General features: G+C 37.1%; 2 protein-coding genes across 4 annotated transcripts; both read right to left on the reverse strand.

The window, feature by feature from the left end:
• Window positions 1-647: 647 nt before the first annotated feature.
• Window positions 648-7,421, reverse strand: LOC306890293 (solute carrier family 53 member 1; the record flags this gene model as incomplete). The annotated part of the gene is made up of 14 exons (XM_079449905.1): window positions 648-685; window positions 799-938; window positions 1,119-1,255; window positions 1,502-1,662; window positions 2,607-2,798; window positions 2,910-3,078; window positions 4,143-4,322; window positions 4,400-4,587; window positions 5,539-5,644; window positions 5,735-5,887; window positions 6,487-6,671; window positions 6,744-6,827; window positions 7,235-7,286; window positions 7,383-7,421. 14 exons carry the CDS (start codon window positions 7,419-7,421, stop codon window positions 648-650), a joined length of 1,824 nt encoding a protein of 607 aa, XP_079306031.1.
• Window positions 7,422-7,801: 380 nt separating this feature from the next.
• Window positions 7,802-11,348, reverse strand: fam78aa (family with sequence similarity 78 member Aa). Of its 3 annotated transcripts, none has more exons than XM_079487517.1 (3): window positions 11,070-11,304; window positions 10,258-10,575; window positions 7,997-9,419 (listed from the first exon to the last, which is right to left on the reverse strand). In XM_079487517.1, the coding sequence occupies exons 2-3, from the start codon at window positions 10,515-10,517 to the stop codon at window positions 8,891-8,893; spliced, it is 789 nt and encodes a 262-aa protein (XP_079343643.1). In that variant the 5' UTR covers window positions 10,518-10,575; window positions 11,070-11,304; the 3' UTR covers window positions 7,997-8,890. The 3 variants fall into 3 exon arrangements, with proteins under 3 accessions (XP_079343642.1, XP_079343643.1, XP_079343644.1); XM_079487518.1 differs by having other exon boundaries at window positions 8,028-9,419; window positions 10,258-10,500; window positions 11,070-11,308; XM_079487516.1 differs by having other exon boundaries at window positions 7,802-9,419; window positions 10,258-11,348.
• Window positions 11,349-11,881: the final 533 nt, after the last annotated feature.

The following is an 11,881-nucleotide window of genomic DNA, read 5'->3' on the forward strand; positions in this document are numbered from 1 at the left end:
CGTACTGTGAGATATACATACGTCATTTAAATATGACAAAAATTGCTTTTGTCAAACCTGTCTTCCATTGGTCAGGCAAACAGGTAGTCCAGCACGAAAGAAAGCTAATTGGTTGATCCAACGTCATTATGCTAGACTGGTCAACTAATATAGCAACGATTTGATAGCGAATTCAACATTTTATGGTTTTCTACATGCTGTAAAATTAGTTGTTTTAAAAATATTAAAGCATCTTTTGGAGCATGTATTGACAGAAATGCAATATAAGATACATACGTAAGTATGTCTTCGTGTATAAAGACCTTACATAATGAAGCGGTATGTTTTTATTACCTTATGGCTGGGATACACTACAACTACTTTTTTTACACTACTTTTTTAAACTAGACAATGGTTGCAATACACTGGACCTTTCAAAATGGTAGGTTGATTTATTTTTAAAAGTTACAGAGATAAAAGGTAGTACAGCATAGCAGGAATGCCACAGATAGTTACAGACAAACAGACTACAGACTGACTGATAATTATTTTCTAATCTAACTCATTTGCTTATCTGTGTTCCACGATACAACATCTCAGACACACCACAGACTTGCTTTGAGACCACACAAATGTTCTTCCTCATGTACGCGGATGCTGCTCTGCGTTTATTCCACCAAAAATTTTTCCTTCCATTTTTCTGGTTCTGCAAAAAGAAGTATAATTGTAAGATGATAATCTTTAAAATATTTGCCCACATTCTGTGTGTGCAGACCAAAAACCTCTGATATCTTGAAGGTAAATAGCATGTTTTGGCACCAGAGGCGGTTTTGTGATTTTGTTCGTCCCGATCTCTCTCCAGATGTTTTAAATTGCTCCAAAAGTCCCGCACAGCGTGACAGTTCTCGCAGTTTTTCAACTGTTCGTTTTCCAGCCGAAAGAGATTCCAAATACAACGTCTGGTTGGACGAGAAAGAAACAACAAATGAATCAATCGTCCATAATCAGTTATAGTATTACAGCATCCTAAAAAGCAATGTAAATAGTTTGCTTATGAGTCAGCATGCAGTCTTTGAAAAGTAATGGATCATCCCGGATTATAGGTTTACAAACGCTGCTGTCTGTGACACAAATCGAACCTGAGGACCTCCAGCGGTGCCAGTATGATGCACGCTGTGGTAGCTGCAGTTGAATCCTTCATCTGAGCGAGGAGGATATTTATAGCCCAGGAGACCCGCAACAGCACGTCTGCCAGCATGGCTGCATAGTAGTACGGCTGAAAGAGCAGATCTTACATTATAAAAGACTCTTTAAGGGCATTTTCACCCCTTTACGACCAACGGAGATTTTCGGCAACTTTCAGCCTGAAACTTCACGACATCGTCCATGTGATTTGATGAAGGCTGTACTGTCACCACGTGAAAGATATTTCCACATACTATACTTTTCTATCCCTTTTATGTCAACACAGATTGATAGCAACACTTTATATTTTCTTTATCAAAATAACCCATTGGAGCACCTGATGGGAGTACAGAAACTCTTCTTTCAGCAGACCGTTTCCATGGAGTAAACCCCAATCCATCTTTAAATCCCAGCTCACTGTGACTATAACACCCACACAGGTAACCACAGCCCACATGTACAGGTAGATCTTCACTTCCATGACCAGGAAAGATCGCTCTATGACACAAACATACACAAGACTGAGCAACGTGCAACAATCCATATGAATTGCATTTGTAGAGTATCTGCAGGTTTTGCCTTTTTAAGGCCAAATTTGCAGTAAAAAATGAATTAGTTTTCTTTCAAATGTGCTAATTCACCAGGTGTTAATAAGCTGAAAATTGCAAAAAGCATCGCAGCTCTGTTAGCATCCAAGTATGTATTTGAGGTCTGAAAACATTGCCTCTTTTTTCTAGTTTACATTTTTTGAAAATAACGTAAATATTTGGAAGAAATATTGTCAGTTCACAAAATGTACAAAAAAATAAGTTAAGAAATGACAACATTTCTCCCAAATTCCAATATATGATGGATAATCCTGATTTATATATAAAGCAGCAGAAAAAATAGAGACCATTTTAAAATGATGTTCTTCATGGATTTACTATTTATAGGTGTGTGTTTAGGTAAAATGATCACTTTATTCTTTGAACCTCTAGAATATTTCTCCCAAATTTCAAATAAATGTGTTGTAAATACATTTGCATTTACTTACAATATAAACAGGTCAAAATAACAGAAAAGATGCGCTGTTTTTTTTCAGACCTCAATTACTGCAAAAGAAAACAAGTTCATATTCATTTTTAAGCAATGCAACAGTACTATTTCTACATGTATTTATTAAAAGATGAAATTATCTTTTTGTGTGATAACCTGGATTTTTATCCCAGTTTTCATGTGTCTTTCTGTCACTCCTGACTGAGGTTTGATTTTGTTGAAATTCAACATCACTGGAATGACCACAGTGCATCTATGCTGATGAAATAAACGTTTGGAATGGTCTCTTATTTTTTCCCGTGGCTTTTTATATATGAACCTTTGACAACCGTTTTCTACACATAACGTTGCAGGAAAGAATAAAAGGTGAATGCAAAAAGAAACCCTTTCGTTTTATTGTGTACCTCTTGCCATGTTATAGAGGCCTGCGAAAGTGACCATAAGGAAAACAGTGAAGTATTTTCCTGCATTTAGGAGATGCAGCATGTGCCCCGTGTCCCAGAAGCACCTGAGGCATTGAGCAAACCTGAGCCATGGTGGAAAACACTGGATCAGACAGGTGACAGCTATACCGTTCCAGGCACAGTCCAAACTCACTGAAACAAATATACCAATAGACAACCATATCATCAGGATAAACTGAACAGGAAACTCTTCTTCATACATTTACAAATACACTACCCGTGTAAAGGGTTAATGCCTTATACCTGCATATGGAGAGTTGGCAGACCACATATCTGTCCAGTTGATCTGACGGGCGTAAAAGCAAAGCAGATCCCTCAGGCCAATAAATAGAGGGCTAAGGCTGTTGAATTGGTCCGCTAGCCAGCATTCTGCAAAGCCCACAGGCTGGAAAGGCGCTGCCAAAACCTTACACTGCAATAAGGTTTCATTTAATGCACAGGGATAGTGCATACTGCTTTATATTTGATGTATTACAATGATAAAATGTGTGCTGTTAGTACATTCTGGATGAAAAGACGGCGAGGCACCAACAAAGATAACATTAAAATGAACATTAAAGTATAATTATAGAGCATTGTGCATTTGATTTTCCTCACAAGTAAGAATTACAGTAAATTAAATGATAAATCAAACAGCACGTGTCGCAATGAAACAACACGTGTTACATTAGCAAGTTATGAAAATGTATATGATGTGTTATGTAATAAATGTTTGGATTAAAGTCCTGCTAAATGAATAAATGTTAAAAAAATTTAAATAAAAAAACAAAGCCAAATCAGTTTCTGTTATTTCATATTACGGATTCTCCTTTAAGACCCCCTTTTAAAGTGAATTAGGCAAATAGCATGTGCCCTTAAAGACATTTAAATTCTGTGAATGTTTATTCACCCTCATGTCATTCCAAACCTGTATGACTTTCTTCTGCAAAACAACAAACAAAATATTTTAAACAATGTTGGTAACCAAACCACACTGGCCCTTGACGTCCATCGTATAGACAAAAAAAACCATTTTTATTTTTATAGTTTTGCTTTAAATTTTATGAATATTTCATAATTCTTATTTTTATTTTACGATTTTGTTTATTATTATAATTTTAATGCATTTTTAAGGCCACATTTAATTTTTAATTTGAATTAGATTTCTATTAAATAACATTTTCAAAATGTAATTTTAGTAAACTGAAATCATGTCAGTGGTGTGCTACATGAGGGTGAATAAATGATTGACAGAATTTTTTTTGGGGGGGTAGGGGATCCCTATAACATACCAGTCATACCATTATGTTATATTAAAGGAAAATAAAGAACATGAACCAAAAAACGTTTTAGTGTATTTTAGCTAAACAGTATGTGCATTCATACATTTACGTAGTAGACACTCCAATTCAAAGCTACGTAAAATTAATGCAATTCTATATGTTTCATTAATGTGTCAATGGGAATCAAACCCCGGACCCCAGTGTTGCAAGCTACCATCATCACTGTGAGCCAGCGGCGAGCTTCAGCGTAAAATATGGAGAGTGGGTTTAAAAGCAGAACCAGGAGGAAACTGTAAAAGAGTAGTGGGTGGAGTTGCTGTGGGATTGACAGTACTGGCGGATGGAGACTGGCCAGTACGCTAGCACACCAGCACACTGTCAGACCTCCGGCCATCTACAGTAGCACAGGTGAGATATATAAGACCTCAGGACAAAAATTACATAAAAAACGCTTATAAAAGCAATGCTTACTTCAAATATATGGTAGTGCGAGAGATAGTCTCTGGGATCCAGTCCAAAGATAAGCCTGTGATTTATTGCTGATGTGCTGTAGCAATACAGGTTTAGACCCATCAGGAATAAAAACTCAATAAAGAGGAAACTTCCCTTATAGAGCTGCAACTGAGGCCTCAGGAGATCCAGATCTGTTTCAGTCCAAACTTTCAAGGCAAGTTAACAATTCTTAATAAACTTGCACATGATCATCGGAAAATCTGAAAGTTATAAATTTGCTAATGATAAAACACACACATATATATATATATATTTATATGTAAATATTAATGTTTAAAGTTTAGGGTCACTTAAGTGAAATGTTTCTGTTGACCTTCAAATATCTGAAATTGGCCTTGTAGATTGGATTGTCCAAACATTTAAGTTCCTTTACAAAACAACAGTTTATTAATGGCGAAATTTGGGGATTTAGCGGCATCTAGGGGTGAGTTTGCAGATTGCAACCAATGGCTCACCCCGCCCCTCACTAAGATCCACGTTTGCCCGACTTTGCCGAGATAACGTATTAACGAAAACGTTCTCAGTGCAGTTTGTCCGTTTAGGGCTACTGTAGAAACAACATGGTGAATTCCATGCAAGGGGACCCGCGGTGTTTGTAGATGGAAATAGTTAATTCTAAGGTAATAAAAACATAACGCTTCATTATGTTAAGTCACACCCCTCAAGACAGAAGTATGTATTTTATTACACTTTGGACTTTTAGTATTGTCTCATAATTACATCTAAACAATTATTACTTAAGAAGGAGTGACCCTAAACTTTTGAACTGAAGTGTAGTGTATATGTTATGTTTGCTTACAGTTTACAGAAATGTTGGAGAAATAGTTCAAAATAGTAGAAAATCGGCTTTACTGACCTCTGAATGCAATAATTGTTAGTAGCATCAGGATTAGGCCGCATGCAAAGCCAATCCGAAACATAACCCACTGTCCAACTGTCTTTATGCAGATAAAAGAGAAAGTGTTCAAGGATTCAATCGAAACTTTGTCACAAATAAGCATTTTTCTTTCATTTTGTTGATCTTTCCAATGACTAATATTAAGCCGAAGTTTTGAGTGTATGAAGAATAAGTCTATACTGTACGTAATGACTGTCACTGTATCTGAGGTTGTTTTCCCTTACCGGCGTCGAGCCTATTGGTGGCACTTCAAGTCTTTTCATGGCTCTGATTTTGTCACCCCCCTCCAGCTGAAGCATGAAGATCTATGCGAAACACATTGAGTAACTGATCCAGGGTCTGTCTGTACCGTAATGAAACACTTGGAAGAGCCACCGCAGGTGCTATTTTCTCACCTCCAGTTTAGACATGAGATGTTCGCATTTGTTCTGCTCGGTGTTCAGCGGAGACGCTTCAAGTCTCTCGATTCTCCATTTCAAGCCGTATTCAGAAGCAAACTTTGAGTCGTACATTACAGTGATCTTGCCGAAACACCTGTAATTCAACTCCTAAGAAAACATTTTCAGTACATCAGACAGTGTTAATAACCTGTTTGACTGTCCTTCTTCAGATATTTTGAAGAAACATGATAAAAAAATTATAAAAGAATTTACATTTTGGGTGAATCTTTTTTTTCACGTCTTATTAATAACACAAACGTAACTATGGGATTTCTGATGTGACAAAAAAAATCTAAACTGTATTTAACTATATTATTATTATTATTTTCTAAACTATATTATTTTATCATCTTTATTATAGTCACTCTTTGTCTAGAAATAGCAGAAATGTGCTTTTCTACAGTATCTATTCTGGATCATTGCAAATACAACATTTTTAAATTGTATTTTTTGTTTGGAATAAAAATAAATGATTTTCCTTTAAATGTACTTTCCACCGGTATATATTTTTTGTATTCAAGAACTAATTTTAGACCTATAAGGCTACGTTTAAGGGTCAAAAGGTTGTAAAGACTCCACTCCAGGCACCCTAAACTCTAACAGAACAGTTTGGGATTATTCTTTTTCTTTTAATGCCATTTAGTAGTTGTTCAATGAAAGTCTCTGTAATTTACTAAATATAGAGCACACGTGCCCGAGATGCCCACCTGGTATTTTTGCAGAAAGGCCAGACCCAGATAGAGCTCCCCAACTGCCCTTTTAATGTGTTTTATATTGTCGGTTCTCCGTTTGACATCTGAGTGTCTGATATCACCTCGAACCTCCGATCCAGAAACCTCTCGAGCTTCAATCCCAAAAGTCGCCAGTCTGCTGTGAGCTTCTGATAGTTTTTCTGATAATATTCAGAGATCTTGAGAAATGCACATTTGTTGGACATTATCTTTTGCTCACATTAGAGGTTTACCTGAAAAGAAGAGGTTCACCTTGTTCAGCTCCTGCTCACAGTTCCTAAAGAACTCTTCCCTGGGTTGCTTTGGATTGTTATCATCTGCAAATGTATCCAACCCCTCACATCAATACTTTATTCCTTTGTAGTTGATTCATTTAATGCACAGAACAGGCTTCTCATATTATTCACTTTAATATTGTCATTCGCCCTTATGAAGCATTCAACTTTGCGAGGCCATGAATGATTCATTTGACCTGCATCACCTTTGATATTGTGAGGATACCTGTCGTGGAAAGTCAAAATGTATTATTTCATTTCAATGGGAATAATTCATGAGATTCTAGCACTGTGGTGTATGGCGGTCGTAAATATGCCTTGGCTGTGCTACGGATTGATATCGAGAGATTCCGCTTAATTTTCTTCATACACAAAAAAAGAAATGCAAGCAAAATAAGCATTTCAATACGGAGTAACAAAAAATACAACCAACGTTTCAATGGTCTTACCATGATGAAGGATGCCAAACCTGTCCGCTTTATTCAGAATATTCTTCAGTTTCTGTAACAAGATGTTGTCTTTGGTTATTTGTACTGTAAAACATCAACTATCTAAACTTTAGATAAATGCAAAGAATGTTTCCAAGCACCTTCTCACCTCATAACAAATGTACTGCTTCTTCCATTCTGGAATCATTTGTAAAGCCGGTTGGTCTGAATGTCTCATTTAAGCTTCCTGTTTACATGCGCAAAACAAGTTTCTGTGTTTTTCCATGTATGTGCGTGCGGTATGAGCATCTCATGCATGCAGCGATGAAGAAAGAGAGGGAGGGGCTGTCACAGTGCAGGAGCACAAAGAATTACTAAACTCGTGAATAATTCAACAGCACATCTCAGCATTTAAACACACTTGTCATTTACTTGTATAGGATCTGTCTTAAGTCTCCTCTCTATTCAGCAAGATGACAGGCTCAAACTGACAACCTAAGAGTGTTGTATCATAATAAACAATGTCTTTGTAAAGAAAACGTTCTTATCTGAGAAAAATGATATCAGTGATGACAATGGCGTGCATCTGCGATGCAGTAAACTTTATCATATTTATTATAATAAACAATCCACAAAACTTTCCGCAACATTATGTGAGGTCTTTAAATGCATCTGAACGTCCCACTGCAATGTAGAATTATGCAAATATGTTGCGTAAGGTGACTTCCTGAATTGTTAATTAATAAAGGAACCGTTTCCCTTAGATGCCCCCGAAGAAAGAATCAACAATAATAAAAACTAATTTTGCTTATCTGCTTTCTGACACTTCTTGTTTATTTACAATAACATTGTGAATGGCCTGAGACTAACTTCATAGTTCATTAGAGGGGGGCGTCCCAATACTTTTCTCCAAATAGTGTATCTTAACCAACGGCCCAAAGCCACATTCCCATTGTGCCTTTTGTAAAGCTTTGACTGTGTTTTTAAAATTGAGCATCAATATTATGACAACAAAACCATGTGAATTTATTGTCGCACATAAAAATACATTAGAAATGTGCTGTCTGTCCGCGCTTCAAAACTCCCCAAATCTATAAAAAAGATGAGTGGCTGAAAGTACCTGAAACAACTTGTGCTCCAGCAAACCTGACCGTCTCTTAAACGTGAAAAAATAAAAATTCACAGTACTGGTTTAGTCTTAAGCTCATAAGACATACGGACACAAGCAACATGTGACATGCTTGCAAATACGTCTTCTGTAACTACATAAAAACAAAAGGCAACATCATCAGTAGTTTGTAAAACTTTGGGCATGTCTGCAAAAAGAATATGCCTCAAATATTATGAGCTCATACTGTCTGATTTCAATTTGACACGCACTAGACACATACAGTATAAGCCAAAGGCAACATTTCAGTCCAGAGTGACGTAAAGGCCACAAAATGATTCGTTTTACAAATTACAAATATTAAAATAACCAGACACTAAAATATTCTCATGCTTCTCTACATTACAAAAAATATACAGTGTAATGTGTGTTTTTAAATATGGCCTACCAATCATCAAAAAATACACAATTTGTCATTTTCACAAAAACTTTAAATCAATAACCCTGTCAATCCTATTTTCACTCATTCACTTCATGACATAATTTAAATAAGCTCCCAACATTAAAGTTCAATATTTTGGAGGGATGACTACAATAGGTCTCCCATTTCTCGGCTGCCACATCAAAACCTGGGCGTCATTTGCGTTAGGCTTATCTAAGGCATTTAATGGGATGGGTTCATTCTTCACCAAGACTTGAGGCTGTTCCTGGATCAGTGGCTCCACAAGCACGGCTCTTTGGCCCAGAGGCTTCTTTGGATCCACTTTAATGGACAGCTGCATTCTCCAGCGGATTGTTCTGAGTAACACCATCTCGCCGGTGGCTTCCTTCATGGCTACCAGCCAAGTGGTGAAGCGCTGGTCCCTCTGGATGGAGCTGAGGAGAGGAGGACTGCTAGTGGTGCCCACAGGGATGCTCCAGGTTACACTTGGGCAGAAGTTATCGTTCATACTGACGGTGAGTTTGCTTCTTTTCTTAGTAGGACCCACAATTGTGTACAGTTCGGTGGTGCAGCCATACCAAGGATAATTTACACCGTCAGAATCACTGATTGCTTGGATGTGCCCGCATTTTAGCTCCGGTAGTTCCCAGCTGGACCTGAAGGAGAATGGTGATACTTTATCAACACGACATTAATATAGGAAAAACAAAGAAAAGTTCTCTAGTGTACACCGGCTTTTGATAGTATTATCTGTTTTAGATTCAGAGTTAATGTTGGACTGTACGTTTAAGAAGAAAATCTCCTCATTGAGGGTTAGACTAATATTTGCCGTCCGGCCCCATTTCAGCACACAAAAACAGACTGGTATCTGTTAACGTTAAACCAAACAAGAGATCTTGGGCGTTTTAAAACAAAAGAATACAAAAGGTCCCCTTAAAGAGATAATTCTGTCATTTATTTGTCATTAAAAAAGTCCCTCTTCAGTGTAACACAAAAGAAGATATTTTGAGAAATGCTTCAGTGGTTTTGTGATTATACAATGGAAGTCAATGAGGGGCAATGTTGTTTGGTCAACAGCATTCTTTAAAATATCTTCTTTCGTGTTCGGCAGAAGAAAGAAAGTCATACAGGTTTGGAATGACATGAGAGTGAGTAGATGATGAAATATTTTCATTTTGGGGTAAAGTTTCCTTTTAATCGTGATCAACTGTCATTTCTTGGAAAACGAATGTTGACCATATCATGAAAAATCTCAATTATTTTGGTAGACATAGAGGCTGGGTTATATCTTTTGAAACTGACGCTGGTAAATGACAAGCCTTTTGTCCTGCTGGGGGGTGTTCCACTTTCCTCCTGTTTGGGAAACAATCCCAGGAAACTGGTCGATAAACATCACTAACAAAAAACATTCCGCCAAATTTCCCGTGAAACATCATGCCGCAAGCAGAAAAATTGGATTTTTATGTCCAGTACTTTAACTCAATTTCTACTCACACTCCTTTGTTTTCGTATACATTAAAGAAGTCCATTTGATTGCAAGCCTGGATCCAGCCAACAGTCCAGATCTCTTTACACGCTATGGGTGGCACCTGAACCTGAGCTGAAGCCCTGAAGTAAGGCGTGCTGTATCTCATAACCACATTGGAGGATTCATCGATGAGAGTCGGACTGGGATCGATGGAGGCTTGCAGGTCCAGAACTGTGATGTTTTCCTGAAAGCTTGGTTTCAGTTTTACGCTGTGTACACATCCCATCGTGGAGTCAGTCAGCAGCGACACCCATCATGAATCAATATCAATCATCAGGGAGAAACTGGGCACATGACATGATTCTGGATAAGCCAATAACCAAAAGGACATTGTGGCTGTAACAAAAACTTAAAGATAGATCAACAAGTTTTGAGGTTTCAGGTTTCATTTGAACTGTACGCATCATTTTATGACTGCATTTATAAAGCCAAGGCTTTTCCTCTATAAAATGAGCTGAAATTTAACAAAAGAATAACCATAGCCAAACCCTATAAATATGGGCTACAAACGGCACACTTTGATAAAAATGAAATGTAATAAATATGCCACTACAGTCTGTTTATTTATCTATCCCCAAATGAAATGTCAACTCAAGCGCGTATTTGATATGAAAAAATAATCCGAGCAAATGTTACATTCCGTAAGATTGTGCGGCATTACTAGCAATTACGCGCCACTAAACACCCGCGTGGATCGTAGCTCCATAATATAAAAAACAATGTCCGTCGCAAACATAAATTAAATACAACAAAGTATAAATCCATAGAGGCCAGTTACATCTCGACCCCCGCGTTGCGTCTTCTGGCACAACTTGATCCAAATTTCTGATGCCAAACCTAGAAGCGGTTTTGTTAAACTCCACGTCATATTCGGGTGAGATAAAGTGGGTGACCAGTCGGGTTACTTTCTTTAGCCCATTGCCCTCTTTAAGGGTATTCGGTTTCCTCTCGTGTAACAAAATACTTCAGCTGTTGGCTTTTTTTATCCAAGCGGCTTAGAATTAGACTTCCCTTCCTGATGAGATTTTGCATCCTGGGTATTGTAGTTTCCTGACAGAGTCAACAATTGTTTGTTTAGGTAATATGGGTGGTGAGGGGAAGTTAACTTTTTAAACCCATAGGAAAAATATTTCCACTTTTTATCCGAAAAACTACCAATCTAAAGCATTTCAATATACAAAATGCTTAAAAATATAATATATAGCCGATAATAATATTATTAATGACAATGCATTTTAGAATTATTATTATTAATAATAATCGCCATTATTTAGAAACTTATAATTATTTGTATTGTCAATAAGTGTTGGTGTTTTATAAATTATTATTATACTTATCAATAATATTAATTACATTTATAATATTTATTAGAATTATATATAGGGCCATATTATAATATTTATTACAATATTATTTGTCTGTCTGTCTGTCTGTGTCTCTCTCTCTCTCTCTCTCTCTGTCTGTCTGTCTGTCTGTCTGTCTGTCTCTCTCTCTCTCTCTCTCTCTCTCTCTCTCTCTCTCTCTCTCTCTCTCTCTCTGTCTGTCTGTCTTTCTATCTATCCCTTTCTCTGTCTGTCTGTCTGTCTGTCT

Source organism: Barbatula barbatula (genome assembly GCF_947034865.1).
Source record: "Barbatula barbatula genome assembly, chromosome: 2".
Taxonomy (NCBI): Eukaryota; Metazoa; Chordata; class Actinopteri; order Cypriniformes; family Nemacheilidae; genus Barbatula; species Barbatula barbatula.